Source organism: Ranitomeya variabilis, chromosome 1, assembly GCF_051348905.1.
Source record: "Ranitomeya variabilis isolate aRanVar5 chromosome 1, aRanVar5.hap1, whole genome shotgun sequence".
NCBI lineage: Eukaryota > Metazoa > Chordata > Amphibia > Anura > Dendrobatidae > Ranitomeya > Ranitomeya variabilis.
The window spans coordinates 607,365,115-607,382,338 of NC_135232.1; the positions used below are offsets into that span (position 1 = coordinate 607,365,115).

The 17,224-nt window shown below is 49.8% G+C and overlaps 1 protein-coding gene across 1 annotated transcript in view; it reads right to left on the reverse strand.

Moving 5' to 3' along the window:
• Positions 1–14,789, reverse strand: part of ANKRD35 (ankyrin repeat domain 35) — a 73,113-nt gene extending 58,324 nt beyond the window's left edge. The window contains exon 1 of the mRNA XM_077260118.1: positions 14,599–14,789. Coding sequence (XP_077116233.1) covers positions 14,599–14,685 — 87 coding nt within the window. The 5' untranslated portion in view covers positions 14,686–14,789. The remainder of the gene's footprint in view (positions 1–14,598) is intronic.
• Positions 14,790–17,224: the final 2,435 nt, after the last annotated feature.

A 17,224-nucleotide genomic window follows, 5' to 3' on the forward strand; every position in this document is an offset into this window, starting at 1 on the left:
TTCTTGGCCAGATCTTGTAGCCCTAGCCGGAGTTGGAGTCCTCCCACCCCCCGCCGGCTTGGACCGGGAGGCGGGAGCCGGGGGCCCAGCCCCGGAGGCCAGTCCCAAAATGAGCCTTCTTTCCTGGGAAGGGGGCAGACAAAAAGTCCTGGATGAAAAAGTTTACCTCCCTTCCCAGGAGCTCTCTCTACGCAGCACACAGAGCACACGGCAAGCAGGCTCCACCTCTTCCTGCTGTGCAGTCACTGTGTACATACATTACAGTACTGATCCTGAGTTACATCCTGTATTATACCCCAGAGCTGCACTCACTATTCTGCTGGTGCAGTCACTGTGTACATACATTACAGTACTGATCCTGAGTTATATCCTGTATTATACTCCAGAGCTGCACTCACTAGTCTGCTGACGGAGTCACTATGTACATACGTTACTGATCCTGAGTTATATCCCGTATTATACCCCAGAGTTGCACTCACTATTCTGCTAGTGCAGTCACTGTGTACATACATTACATTACTGATCCTGAGTTACATCCTGTATTATACTCCAGAGCTGCACTCACTATTCTGCTGGTGCAGTCACTGTGTACATACATTACATTACTGATCCTGTACTGATCCTGAGTTACATCCTGTATTATACTCCAGAGCTGCACTCACTATTCTGCTGGTGCAGTCACTGTGTACATACATTACATTACTGATCCTGAGTTACATCCTGTATTATACCCCAGAGCTGCACTCACTATTCTGCTGGTGCAGTCACTGTGTACATACATTACATTACTGATCCTGAGTTACATCCTGTATTATACCCCAGAGCTGCACTCGCTATTCTGCTGGTGCAGTCACTGTGTACATACATTACATTACTGATCCTGAGTTACATCCTGTATTATACCCCAGAGCTGCACTCACTATTCTGCTGGTGCAGTCACTGTGTATATTACATTACATTACTGATTCTGAGTTACATCCTGTATTATACCCCAGAGTTGCACTCACTATTCTGCTGGTGCAGTCACTGTGTACATACATTACATTACTGATCCTGAGTTACATCCTTTATTATACCCCAGAGCTGCACTCACTATTCTGCTGGTGCAGTCACTGTGTACATTACATTACATTACTGATCCTGAGTTACATCCTGTATTATACCCCAGAGCTGCACTCACTATTCTGCTGGTGCAGTCACTGTGTACATTACATTACATTACTGATCCTGAGTTACATCCTGTATTATACCCCAGAGCTGCACTCACTATTCTGCTGGTGCAGTCACTGTGTACATTACATTACATTACTGATCCTGAGTTACATCCTGTATTATACCCCAGAGCTGCACTCACTATTCTGCTGGTGCAGTCACTGTGTATATTACATTACATTACTGATTCTGAGTTACATCCTGCATTATACCCCAGAGCTGCACTCACTATTCTGCTGGTGCAGTCACTGTGTACATACATTACATTACTGATCCTGAGTTACATCCTATATTATACCCCAGAGCTGCACTCGCTATTCTGCTGGTGCAGTCACTGTGTACATACATTACATTACTGATCCTGAGTTACATTATGCGTTAATAACAGATGGTGAATCCAAACGTTGATTCCTAAGGTCAGCTATCAGACAGTGACCTCCGGACAGGATCTCCTGGGGTGAACCTCGGACATTACACCCCGGACACTATTGTAGCAGTGCAGTATAAAAGATCTGTAGGTGTCCCGGGCCGGCTGGTTGTGTACACAGGTGCTAGGTAGAATGAGTCCTATTCTGTACACAGCGCATACTCTTACACAAAGGCCTTAGGAACATGTTGAAAAGCCTTTTGTGTCGTGTAACACAATCTTAATGTGTCGCTCAGTGCGGATTCACATTATAAAGAGTCTCAGCCATTCTGTGCCAGCCGGGGGGCAGCCTGAAAGAAATACAGCTCAGCCTCCACCCAGCACCTGGAGGAGCAGGAGAATCCAGAAACCCAACATGTCCGTCGGAGGATATATCACACGGGAATGACAGCACTGACGTGGTACCTGTGTGGTATACAGCAGTTCTAAAATAGGTTCTGTGCGGATCTCAGATCATAGTGGACAAATGCCACCGTTACAGAGAGGGGTCACTGAGTGCTGAGGAGCAAAAAGTCACCAACGCTGTGCTGACCCCATAACTGCAGAATCCAGACGTCGTCTGGTATAACATCAGCACCAACACTCTTTCCCCTGCCGGGAACTTCATGGCTAAATAACTACATGCAGCCTTACATCACCAAGCACAATGCCGAGCGTCGGATGGAGTGCTGTAAAGCCGCCACCACTGGACTCTGGAGGAAACGTGGTCTGTGCAGTGACGGATCACACTTGTGAAGCTGCGCCTGATGGAGGGGTCTGGGTTTGGTGATTCCAGGAGAACATTACCTGCCTAATAGCGGTAAATAACATCTTGCCCAATATTTAGATCAAATTGTTCAAGAAAGAGCAGACGCCCCACATATAGTAAGGAGGTCTTCTGTGTAACCACCATAACAGTGATTACTCCCTTAAAAAGTGTTTCTTTCAGTGTAGATATATAATAATGGTCCCATCCGGGCACCCCTCATCTGAGAAAGTAATTCCCCATGGGAAGAAAAATTATTATAATGGAACAAACATCATACACCCCCAGGGTGACAAACGGTACAGATCGCAGGACGAGATTACTGCCTTTAAGGCGACGTCCCCACGATCAGGAATAGTGATGCTTTGGAGACAGCATATTTTCACTGCGTCCAAAACGCTGCGTTCTAATTGCTGCACTTGTTTGTCATCCAATTGGTCAAAATCCGCAGCGGACACTAGGTCCCTCTACAGAGACTGGCATGCTGCGGCTCGTAAACCCGCACTGTCGGGCATGGGATTTCTATAAAGCCCATTCACACTGTGCTGTAATATAGAACGCAGCTTTCTGGACGCAGCACAGGATACGCTGCTATTTCCTGACCGTGGGCACTGGGCACGCAGCCTAGGGAATCCTGCCATATCCTGTACACTGGCTGTGGTAAATCGCTCAGCCCTTCAAACCAACATAACATGTCTAGGAGAACAGCGCCCCCTGGTGGGGAAAGATGGAGCTTTACTGCACTGGTTGTAATGCTGAAAAGTAAGGTACAAGATAACTACACTGCCACTCGGGGTACAGGATAATGACACTGACACTTGGGGTACAGGATAATGACACTGACTCGGGGTACGGGATAATGGCGCTGACACTTGTGGTACAGGATAATGACGCTGACACTCGGGGTACAGGATAATGACGCTGACACTCGGGGTACAGGATAATGACACTGACACTCGGGGTACGGGATAATGACACTGACACTCGGGGTACAGGATAATGACACTGACACTCGGGGTACAGGATAATGACACTGACACTTGGGGCACAGGATAATGACGCTGACACTCGGGGTACGGGATAATGGCGCTGACACTTGTGGTACAGGATAATGACGCTGACACTCGGGGTACAGGATAATGACGCTGACACTCGGGGTACAGGATAATGACACTCGGGGTACAGGATAACGACACTGACACTCGGGGTACAGGATAATGACACTGACACTCGGGGTATGGGATAATGACACTGACACTCGGGGTACGGGATAATGACACTGCCACTCGGGGTACAGGATAATGACACTGACACTCGGGGTACAGGATAATGACGCTGACACTTGGGGTACAGGATAATGATGCTGACACTCGGGGTACAGGATAATGACACTGACACTTGGGGTGCAGGATAATGACACTCGGGGTACAGGATAATGACACTGACACTCGGGGTACAGGATAATGACACTGACACTCGGGGTACGGGATAATGACGCTGACACTCGGGGTACAGGATAATGACACTGACACTCGGGGTACAGGATCTTGACACTGACACATGGGGTACAGAATAATAACACTGACACTCGGGGTACAGGATAATGACACTGACACTCGGGGTACAGGATAATGACGCTGACACTCGGGGTACAGGATAATGACGCTGACACTCGGGGTACAGGATAATGACACTGACACTCGGGGTACAGGATAATGACACTGACACTCGGGGTACAGGATAATGACACTGACACTCGGGGTACAGGATAATGACACTGACACTCGGGGTACAGGATAATGACACTGACACTCAGGGTACGGGATAATGACGCTGACACTCGGGGTACAGGATAATGACACTGACACTCGGGGTACAGGATAATGACACTGACACTCGGGGTACAGGATAATGACGCTGACACTCGGGGTACAGGATAATGATGCTGACACTCGGGGTACAGGATAATGGCACTGACACTCGGGGTACAGGATAATGACGCTGACACTTGGGGTACAGGATAATGACACTGACACTCGGGGTACACGATAATGACACTGACACTCGGGGTACAGGATAATGACACTGATACTCGGTACAGGATAATGGCACTGACACTCGGGGTACAGGATAATGACAATGACACTCGGGGTACAGGATAATGACGCTGACACTTGGGGTACAGGATAATGACGCTGACACTTGGGGTACAGGATAATGACACTGCAGTGCCCCAGAGTCCTGGTCGTTGCAGTACTGTGGCTCCGCCACTAAGGGGGGCTATGGTACGTCTGATGGCACTGAAGGAGTTCACCTGACCAGGTATCACAGACACCAATACATTTCACAGCCGGGCCTCCAGGGGGAGCTAAGGGTTCTATTCATTAGGCCACTCCTCACATACTGGTAAAACTGGGGGTCAGGCAGGAAGTTAGGGAGAAAGCTGACTGGGTTGGAACCAGGCAACACCTAGTGGCAGAGGGTGTTGTGGGGGAAGATTCGGTAGGGCCCCTGTCGGGGGTGGGATCCTGACAGAGGCCTGGCAACTTGAGAGAACGTCACGGGACCGTGCCTGCTCAGCATAGCGGCGGTGCCCAAGGAAGGATTAGAAGCGAGATAGATGAGTGAGAAACGAGATCAACGCAACAAGGAGAATACCAGTAGGAGTCGTGCTGTGAGACCGAGGCAACATTCTACTGAGGCGCACAACCGGCGGCCGGAACGCCGAGGAAGTATTCATACATCTAGCTTCAAGCAATACGTCAAACCAACGGCAGGACAGTCAGTCATAGGCGGGCTGTCTCACCTAAATCACCTACAAAGACATAGGGGGCAACTTGTGGACAGGGGCGACTCTAGGGTCCCGGAAGAGCTCCGAGCCTACCCGTCATACGGGTGCCGTCCTAACCGTAACATCAGGGAGGGACGGAAGATTAGCAGAACATCATCTAATCGAGTTGTGAGGGAACTTAAGAAACAGACACAACAGTTGTGGGGACTTTCCGTAAGCACAGCAGGGAAGGACCGCAACACATAGCGCTAGTAGGAAGGCACAGATTTCCACCTGCAAAGAGAACTCTGGAGGTGCCATCGGACCGGCCGGACTTGCGCAGCCTGGTTAACCGTATTCCGGATTGAGGACCCAGAGATCTTCAGTAAAGAGGTAAAGAGACTGCAACCTGGTGTCCTCGTTATTTACTGCACCGCACCACCACCACTATCCACATCCATTACTGTACGCCCCTCAGCAGGGTCACGGACCGGGTCTAGCCACCGTGACAACCCCAGAGCAGAGACTCAGAGGCCCGATACCGGGTACCCCTCGGCCCTGCGGCAGTGGGGGCGCTACAACACTGATACTCGGTACAGGATAATGGCACTGACACTCGGGGTACAGGATAATGCCACTGACACTCGGGGTATGAGATAATGACACTGACACTCGGGGTACAGGATAATGCCACTGACACTCGGGGTACAGGATAATGACACTGACACTCGGGGTACAGGATAATGACACTGACACTCGGGGTACAGGATAATGACGCTGACACTTGGGGTACAGGATAATGACACTGACACTCGGGGTACAGGATAATGACACTGACACTCGGGGTACAGGATAATGACACTGACACTCGAGGTACAGGATAATGACACTGACACTCGGGGTACAGGATAATGACACTCGGGGTACAGGATAATGACACTGACACTCAGGGTACGGGATAATGACGCTGACACTCGGGGTACAGGATAATGACACTGACACTCGGGTACAGGATAATGACACTGACACTCGGGGTACGGGATAATGACACTGACACTCGGGGTACAGGATAATGACACTGACACTCGGGGTACAGGATAATGACGCTGACACTCGGGGTACAGGATAATGATGCTGACACTCGGGGTACAGGATAATGGCACTGACACTCGGGGTACAGGATAATGACGCTGACACTTGGGGTACAGGATAATGACACTGACACTCGGGGTACACGATAATGACACTGACACTCGGGGTACAGGATAATGACACTGATACTCGGTACAGGATAATGGCACTGACACTCGGGGTACAGGATAATGACAATGACACTCGGGGTACAGGATAATGACGCTGACACTTGGGGTACAGGATAATGACGCTGACACTTGGGGTACAGGATAATGACACTGCAGTGCCCCAGAGTCCTGGTCGTTGCAGTACTGTGGCTCCGCCACTAAGGGGAGCTATGGTACGTCTGATGGCACTGAAGGAGTTCACCTGACCAGGTATCACAGACACCAATACATTTCACAGCCGGGCCTCCAGGGGGAGCTAAGGGTTCTATTCATTAGGCCACTCCTCACATACTGGTAAAACTGGGGGTCAGGCAGGAAGTTAGGGAGAAAGCTGACTGGGTTGGAACCAGGCAACACCTAGTGGCAGAGGGTGTTGTGGGGGAAGATTCGGTAGGGCCCCTGTCGGGGGTGGGATCCTGACAGAGGCCTGGCAACTTGAGAGAACGTCACGGGACCGTGCCTGCTCAGCATAGCGGCGGTGCCCAAGGAAGGATTAGAAGCGAGATAGATGAGTGAGAAACGAGATCAACGCAACAAGGAGAATACCAGTAGGAGTCGTGCTGTGAGACCGAGGCAACATTCTACTGAGGCGCACAACCGGCGGCCGGAACGCCGAGGAAGTATACATACATCTAGCTTCAAGCAATACTTCAAACCAACGGCAGGACAGTCAGTCATAGGCGGGCTGTCTCACCTAAATCACCTACAAAGACATAGGGGGCAACTTGTGGACAGGGGCGACTCTAGGGTCCCGGAAGAGCTCCGAGCCTACCCGTCATACGGGTGCCGTCCTAACCGTAACATCAGGGAGGGACCGAAGATTAGCAGAACATCATCTAATCGAGTTGTGAGGGAACTTAAGAAACAGACACAACAGTTGTGGGGACTTTCTGTAAGCACAGCAGGGAAGGACCGCAACACATAGCGCTAGTAGGAAGGCACAGATTTCCACCTGCAAAGAGAACTCTGGAGGTGCCATCGGACCGGCCGGACTTGCGCAGCCTGGTTAACCGTATTCCGGATTGAGGACCCAGAGATCTTCAGTAAAGAGGTAAAGAGACTGCAACCTGGTGTCCTCGTTATTTACTGCACCGCACCACCACCACTATCCACATCCATTACTGTACGCCCCTCAGCAGGGTCACGGACCGGGTCTAGCCACCGTGACAACCCCAGAGCAGAGACTCAGAGGCCCGGTACCGGGTACCCCTCGGCCCTGCGGCAGTGGGGGCGCTACAACACTGATACTCGGTACAGGATAATGGCACTGACACTCGGGGTACAGGATAATGCCACTGACACTCGGGGTATGAGATAATGACACTGACACTCGGGGTACAGGATAATGCCACTGACACTCGGGGTACAGGATAATGATACTGACACTCGGGGTACAGGATAATGACACTGACACTCGGGGTACAGGATAATGACACTGACACTCGGGGTACAGGATAATGACACTGATACTCGGGGTACAGGATAAAGACTCTGATACTCGGTACAGGATAATGACACTGACACTCGGGGTATGAGATAATGACACTGACACTCGGGGTACAGGATAATGACACTGATACTCGGTACAGGATAATGGCACTGACACTTGGGGTACAGGATAATGACACTGACACTCGGGGTACAGGATAATGATGCTGACACTCGGATACAGGATAATGACGCTAACACTCGGGGTACAGGATAATGACACTGACACTCGGGGTACAGGATAATGACACTGACACTCGGGGTACAGGATAATGACACTGACACTCGGGGTACAGGATAATGACACTGACACTCGGGGTACAGGATAATGACACTGACACTTGGGGTACAGGATAATGACACTGACACTTGGGGTACAGGATAATGACACTGACACTCGGGGTATGAGATAATGACACTGACACTCGGGGTACCGGGTACCCCTCGGCCCTGCGGCAGTGGGGGCGCTACAACACTGATACTCGGTACAGGATAATGGCACTGACACTCGGGGTACAGGATAATGCCACTGACACTCGGGGTATGAGATAATGACACTGACACTCGGGGTACAGGATAATGCCACTGACACTCGGGGTATGAGATAATGACACTGACACTCGGGGTACAGGATAATGACACTGACACTCGGGGTACAGGATAATGATACTGACACTCGGGGTACAGGATAATGACACTGACACTTGGGGCACAGGATAATGACACTGACACTCGGGGTACAGGATAATGACGCTGACACTTGGGGTACAGGATAATGACACTGACACTCGGGGTACAGGATAATGACACTGATACTCGGGGTACAGGATAAAGACTCTGATACTCGGTACAGGATAATGACACTGACACTCGGGGTATGAGATAATGACACTGACACTCGGGGTACAGGATAATGACACTGATACTCGGTACAGGATAATGGCACTGACACTTGGGGTACAGGATAATGACACTGACACTCGGGGTACAGGATAATGATGCTGACACTCGGATACAGGATAATGACGCTAACACTCGGATACAGGATAATGATGCTGACACTCGGGGTACAGGATAATGACGCTGACACTCGGGGTACAGGATAATGACACTGACACTCGGGGTACAGGATAATGACACTGACACTCGGGGTACAGGATAATGACACTGACACTCGGGGTACAGGATAATGACACTGACACTCGGGGTACAGGATAATGACACTGACACTTGGGGTACAGGATAATGACACTGACACTTGGGGTACAGGATAATGACACTGATACTCGGTACAGGATAATGACACTGACACTCGGGGTACAGGATAATGACACTGACACTCGGGGTACAGGATAATGACACTGACACTTGGGGTACAGGATAATGACACTGACACTTGGGGTACAGGATAATGACACTGATACTCGGTACAGGATAATGACACTGACACTTGGGGTACAGGATAATGACACTGACACTTGGGGTACAGGATAATGACACTGACACTCGGGGTACAGGATAATGACACTGACACTCGGGGTACAGGATAATGACACTGACACTCGGGGTACAGGATAATGACACTGACACTCGGGGTACAGGATAATGACACTGACACTCGGGGTACAGGATAATGACGCTGACACTCGGGGTACAGGATAATGATGCTGACACTCGGGGTACAGGATAATGACACTGACACTCGGGGTACAGGATAATGATACTGACACTCGGGGTACAGGATAATGACACTGACACTTGGGGCACAGGATAATGACACTGACACTCGGGGTACAGGATAATGACACTGATACTCGGGGTACAGGATAAAGACTCTGATACTCGGTACAGGATAATGACACTGACACTCGGGGTATGAGATAATGACACTGACACTCGGGGTACAGGATAATGACACTGATACTCGGGGTACAGGATAATGACACTGATACTCGGTACAGGATAATGGCACTGACACTCGGGGTACAGGATAATGACACTGACACTCGGGGTACAGGATAATGATGCTGACACTCGGATACAGGATAATGACGCTGACACTCGGGGTACAGGATAATGACGCTGACACTCGGGGTACAGGATAATGACACTGACACTCGGGGTATGAGATAATGACACTGACACTCGGGGTACAGGATAATGACACTGACACTCGGGGTACAGGATAATGACACTGACACTCGGGGTACAGGATAATGACACTGACACTCGGGGTACAGGATAATGACACTGACACTCGGGGTACAGGATAATGACACTGACACTCGGGGTACAGGATAATGACACTGACACTTGGGGTACAGGATAATGACACTGACACTCGGGGTACAGGATAATGACACTGACACTCGGGGTACAGGATAATGACACTGACACTCGGGGTACAGGATAATGACAGTGACACTCGGGGTACAGGATAATGACACTGACACTCGGGGTACAGGATAATGACACTGACACTCGGGGTACAGGATAATGACACTCGGGGTACAGGATAATGACACTGACACTCAGGGTACGGGATAATGACGCTGACACTCGGGGTACAGGATAATGACACTGACACTCGGGTACAGGATAATGACACTGACACTCGGGGTACGGGATAATGACACTGACACTCGGGATACAGGATAATGACACTGACACTCGGGGTACAGGATAATGACACTGACACTCGGGGTACAGGATAATGACACTGACACTCGGGGTACAGGATAATGACACTGACACTCGGGGTACAGGATAATGACACTGACACTCGGGGTACAGGATAATGACACTGACACTCGGGGTACAGGATAATGACGCTGACACTCGGGGTACAGGATAATGGCACTGACACTCGGGGTACAGGATAATGGCACTGACACTCGGGTACAGGATAATGACACTGACACTCGGGGTACAGGATAATGACGCTGACACTTGGGGTACAGGATAATGACACTGACACTCGGGGTACACGATAATGACACTGACACTCGGGGTACAGGATAATGAGACTGATACTCGGTACAGGATAATGGCACTGACACTCGGGGTACAGGATAATGACAATGACACTCGGGGTACAGGATAATGACGCTGACACTTGGGGTACAGGATAATGACGCTGACACTTGGGGTACAGGATAATGACACTGCAGTGCCCCAGAGTCCTGGTCGTTGCAGTACTGTGGCTCCGCCACTAAGGGGAGCTATGGTACGTCTGATGGCACTGAAGGAGTTCACCTGACCAGGTATCACAGACACCAATACATTTCACAGCCGGGCCTCCAGGGGGAGCTAAGGGTTCTATTCATTAGGCCACTCCTCACATACTGGTAAAACTGGGGGTCAGGCAGGAAGTTAGGGAGAAAGCTGACTGGGTTGGAACCAGGCAACACCTAGTGGCAGAGGGTGTTGTGGGGGAAGATTCGGTAGGGCCCCTGTCGGGGGTGGGATCCTGACAGAGGCCTGGCAACTTGAGAGAACGTCACGGGACCGTGCCTGCTCAGCATAGCGGCGGTGCCCAAGGAAGGATTAGAAGCGAGATAGATGAGTGAGAAACGAGATCAACGCAACAAGGAGAATACCAGTAGGAGTCGTGCTGTGAGACCGAGGCAACATTCTACTGAGGCGCACAACCGGCGGCCGGAACGCCGAGGAAGTATTCATACATCTAGCTTCAAGCAATACTTCAAACCAACGGCAGGACAGTCAGTCATAGGCGGGCTGTCTCACCTAAATCACCTACAAAGACATAGGGGGCAACTTGTGGACAGGGGCGACTCTAGGGTCCCGGAAGAGCTCCGAGCCTACCCGTCATACGGGTGCCGTCCTAACCGTAACATCAGGGAGGGACGGAAGATTAGCAGAACATCATCTAATCGAGTTGTGAGGGAACTTAAGAAACAGACACAACAGTTGTGGGGACTTTCCGTAAGCACAGCAGGGAAGGACCGCAACACATAGCGCTAGTAGGAAGGCACAGATTTCCACCTGCAAAGAGAACTCTGGAGGTGCCATCGGACCGGCCGGACTTGCGCAGCCTGGTTAACCGTATTCCGGATTGAGGACCCAGAGATCTTCAGTAAAGAGGTAAAGAGACTGCAACCTGGTGTCCTCGTTATTTACTGCACCGCACCACCACCACTATCCACATCCATTACTGTACGCCCCTCAGCAGGGTCACGGACCGGGTCTAGCCACCGTGACAACCCCAGAGCAGAGACTCAGAGGCCCGGTACCGGGTACCCCTCGGCCCTGCGGCAGTGGGGGCGCTACAACACTGATACTCGGTACAGGATAATGGCACTGACACTCGGGGTACAGGATAATGCCACTGACACTCGGGGTATGAGATAATGACACTGACACTCGGGGTACAGGATAATGCCACTGACACTCGGGGTACAGGATAATGATACTGACACTCGGGGTACAGGATAATGACACTGACACTCGGGGTACAGGATAATGACGCTGACACTTGGGGTACAGGATAATGACACTGACACTTGGGGTACAGGATAATGACACTGACACTCGGGGTACAGGATAATGACACTGACACTTGGGGCACAGGATAATGACACTGACACTCGGGGTACAGGATAATGACGCTGACACTTGGGGTACAGGATAATGACACTGACACTCGGGGTACAGGATAATGACACTGATACTCGGGGTACAGGATAAAGACTCTGATACTCGGTACAGGATAATGACACTGACACTCGGGGTACAGGATAATGACGCTGACACTCGGTACAGGATAATGGCACTGACACTTGGGGTACAGGATAATGACACTGACACTCGGGGTACAGGATAATGATGCTGACACTCGGATACAGGATAATGACGCTGACACTCGGATACAGGATAATGACGCTGACACTCGGGGTACAGGATAATGACGCTGACACTCGGGGTACAGGATAATGACACTGACACTTGGGGCACAGGATAATGACACTGACACTCGGGGTACAGGATAATGACACTGACACTCGGGGTACAGGATAATGACACTGACACTTGGGGTACAGGATAATGACACTGACACTCGGGGTACAGGATAATGACGCTGACACTTGGGGTACAGGATAATGACACTGACACTTGGGGTACAGGATAATGACACTGACACTCGGGGTACAGGATAATGACACTGACACTCGGGGTACAGGATAATGACACTGACACTTGGGGTACAGGATAATGACACTGACACTCGGGGTACAGGATAATGACACTGACACTCGGGGTACAGGATAATGACACTGACACTCGGGGTACAGGATAATGACACTGACACTCGGGGTACAGGATAATGACACTGACACTTGGGGTACAGGATAATGACACTGACACTCGGGGTACAGGATAATGACACTGACACTCGGGGTACAGGATAATGACACTGACACTCGGGGTACAGGATAATGACACTGACACTTAGGGTACAGGATAATGACACTGACACTCGGGGTACAGGATAATGACACTGACACTCGGGGTACAGGATAATGATGCTGACACTCAGGATACAGGATACTGACACCAATACTCAAGGTAGACGATGTTGTGAAGATGGTAGAATCTCATACCAAGCTAAAATGGAGCAGTTTCCCTTACAATCAGAAAGGTTGCAAATGTTAAATATAAAGAAAATGGGATGTGATTGGCTGCCAAGATCAGTTGTGATGATTGGTTGCTATCATCTATATCAATTAAGGGAAGCCCTCCTCAGACATTGTGGGGACGTCACAACCAGGGACCAGACCTCAATCAGTGGACAGTAAAACTTTCACCCTCATTATCTATGAACTGCAGCGATATTTCCTGCCACTGTCTCTCCCTTCCCCACACTGATAGGTCTGCTTCCCATCACTTGTCTGATGACTGCACTATTCCTGTGCACTGCTGTGTAAAATATGTGACGCCTCCGATACTATGTTATACTGAGCCTGATGACACCGGAGGAGAGTGGGAAGCTGCTCTGCTCATCTATTCAGACCCACCACTGAGGACTCACAATTTTGTCTATTTTAGTTGCTATGTGTAACTTCTCCCCATGGTAGCAGGTTTGAGGAATTTGCTGGGGTTGTCAATGGATGATCTGTATTTGGGGTTTAAATCACTGTTTGGTGTCAACAAAAAAAAACAAAACATTTCCACAGAATTCCCATCAGCCACTGCATCTTGTTCCTGTACTGATGGGCCTCATAATCATAATGAGGTTCTCAGCACTGGGGATCTGTATCATAAACTTCCTGACACTCATCCTGTCGGGGATCATTACGGTTGTCCTCTCCTGGCCGGTAAGAGGCAGCAAGTCACAAAGAGTTAGATGTGAGATTGTAGACTGTGAGCCCTCGCGGGCAGGGTCCTCTCTCCTCCTGTACCAGTTGTGACTTGTATTGTTTAAGATTATTGTACTTGTTTTTATTATGTATACCCCTCCTCACATGTAAAGTGCCATGGAATAAATGGGGCTATAATAATAAATAATAATAATGTGAGGGCAGTGTCTCTGAACCATATGCATGTAGTACACTTGTGCCCCCTTCACGTCAGGTCGTACTCATCACCCTCTCTGCAGACCCTTGTGTCCTCATGCCACCTCTCCTGTTTTACTCACCGCTGACGGGCTGTATGTCTGCTTGCCGAATAAGGTCTGCCACTTCCTCATTGCTGCCATGCCCTCCTCGACGATCCTCCCTGGCATACAGGTGGCGATGGCAGACACCGGCACTACCTGCAGACAAGCTCAGCCGACTCACATTTAATAGAGGCGAAACCTTTCCTGGCAGCGGGACTATGTAGGGGGGCAGGGAGCGATTCTCTGTGTGCGGACACCTGCCGTCATAACACAATGACACATTACTTGGATCCCTCCCACCGAATGGGTCTGAATATCCCAGAAGTCACCGCTCTGTGGCTTTTGGAGGGTTAATATTTTCATTAGGACCATTCACATTTCAGCAGATTCATCCCATTTAGGACACCACTTCTTGACCTCCAACTTTTATAAGGTTGTATGTGGTGGGATGACCAGGAGGGGCGCTGTGGGACCGCTCACAGCACGACTATTTTAAGCCTCTGACAATCGCTCCGAGGGACGCCCTTGTGTATGCTAATAGCAGGGTTGGGCTGAGTTACACAATATGGTGGTGATTATTTAACCTTTTCCTTCCCGTGTTAAACTTAGAAAAAAAGACCTCAGGTCACCACCATCCTTCGAGCAGTAGATATTACATTCTCACGCTTACACACAGAAGATGGGCTTTAATCTACGTTCACACAGGACTTTCCACAGCAAAAAGTCCCACAACTAAATCTGTATCAAAAAATAACGGTCGGGATTTTGTTTCTGATTTTTCCTCAGGGTATCTGCAGAAACTCTTTGCTTTCAGATGTATTGATTTAACGGTTTCCTGCTCGATCTCGGGCCATGGTGACTTCATGGATGAACGAACTGTAGGAAGATCGATCTCATGTAAGCCTAGATGTGTCCATCAGGGTCTTCTCCTCTGTTATCTTTATAGTATCAAGCCATCGGGTTGCTGGTCTTCCTCTTCGCCTTGTTCCTTCTATTCCAACAATGATGTCCAGTTTATTCTGCAGATTTTCTTGTGGATTTGCTGCTATTGTAATCCCACCGAGAATTGCCATACTGCAGACTATAAAATCAGCATCTAGTGAGGAAAATGATCACTAAGGTGCAGATGAAATCTGTACGGGGTTACGGCGACAGTGTGGAGCCAGATAACCGCACCATCTGATTATTGCTCCTACTCTGGCGCTGAGAAGAAGCACTTCTTCATTTTAAATGTGTTTATCCCTTCTGGCAGAACAATAGTTAATCGGCCATGTTGAAAATCTCTGTGCTCACAGCAGTGCTCGGGTTAGCCACTCCTTTTCCCTTTATAATCTGGGCTCTGGTACTAATCCTTGTCAGAGCTAGCATTTGCTGCATGGCTAAAGGAGGGAGAGGAGTTTGTAAGACAAGGAGAGTTGGAGGAGTTATCTGTGACTGATGCTTGGTTTGCATGCCTTGTAATTCCTTAGGCCTCTTTCACACATTCGTCATTTGGCCAATGTCGCAATGCGCTGTTTTGGAGAAAAAACGCATCCTGAAAAGTTGCCCGCAGGATGTGTTTTTTTCTCTATAGACTTGCATTAGCGACGCATTGTGATGTTTTGCCACACGTCGCAACCGTCGTGCAACGGTTGCATCGTGATTTTGCGGCCCATCGTGACGAAAAAAACGTTCAATGTAACGTTTTTTCGTCTGTCGGAATCGCCATTTCCGACCGCGCATGCGCGCCGGAACTCCGCCCCCTCCTCCCCGGAACTCATAATGGGCAGCGGATGCGTCTGAAAACTGCATCCGCTGCCCATGTTGTGCACTATTTGCACAACGTCCGTCGGTATGTCGGGCCGACGGTTTGCGACGGCCCCGTACCGATGGATGTGTGAAAGAGGCCTAATCCTACTCTATTTTTGTTTATTCCCCTACCTCCACGCCCAGGTGCATTCCTCTGTTATATGTGAGTGAATAATTTGTATGCCTGGAGTTTTCTGTTAACCCTTGTCTGTGTTGCCCCGTTTGATTGGTGTACTACGGTGCACAGTAGCACCCCCTCTTCCCTGGGTGGGGGAAGAGAACAGACGGAGGGCTAACTGAGGGGATAAGGCAAGGGTGGGGGCCCCAGCATCTTCACCATCTGAAGTATCCCGGGGAGCAGGGTGCCCCCTAGTGTTAGGGACAGGGAAGGAGCCCATGGTCCCGGGTCACCCGACAGCTGTGCTGTGAATGACAGCAGACTTTCCACATGGGGACCAGCACACATCACGGTATTTCCGCACTTTACGTTGCAGACTGTGCATGCGATTTTGTAAAATCCCATCCCCGATGGCGGCACCGTTATACTATTGTCAGCAAATACCAAACAGGAAAATCCAGATATTGTTATTTTTTCCTTAGAAATACAATGAGCATTTACTGGGAAGGGTAGAGCCTTGCTGACTAATCCTGATTCATGGACTGAGACTGGTTTTGCTGTGAGACACTGACTTCCCAGGTGCTGAGGATGTAAGAATTTGGAGCGCTTACCCTCATGACATGTAATTAGTGATGAGTGAGTAGACTCGTTGCTCGGGTAATCTCCGAGTATTTGTTATTGCTCGGAGATATAGTTTTCATCGCCTCAGTTGCTCGATTTACGACTGCTGGACTGGCTGAATACATGTGGGGATTCCCT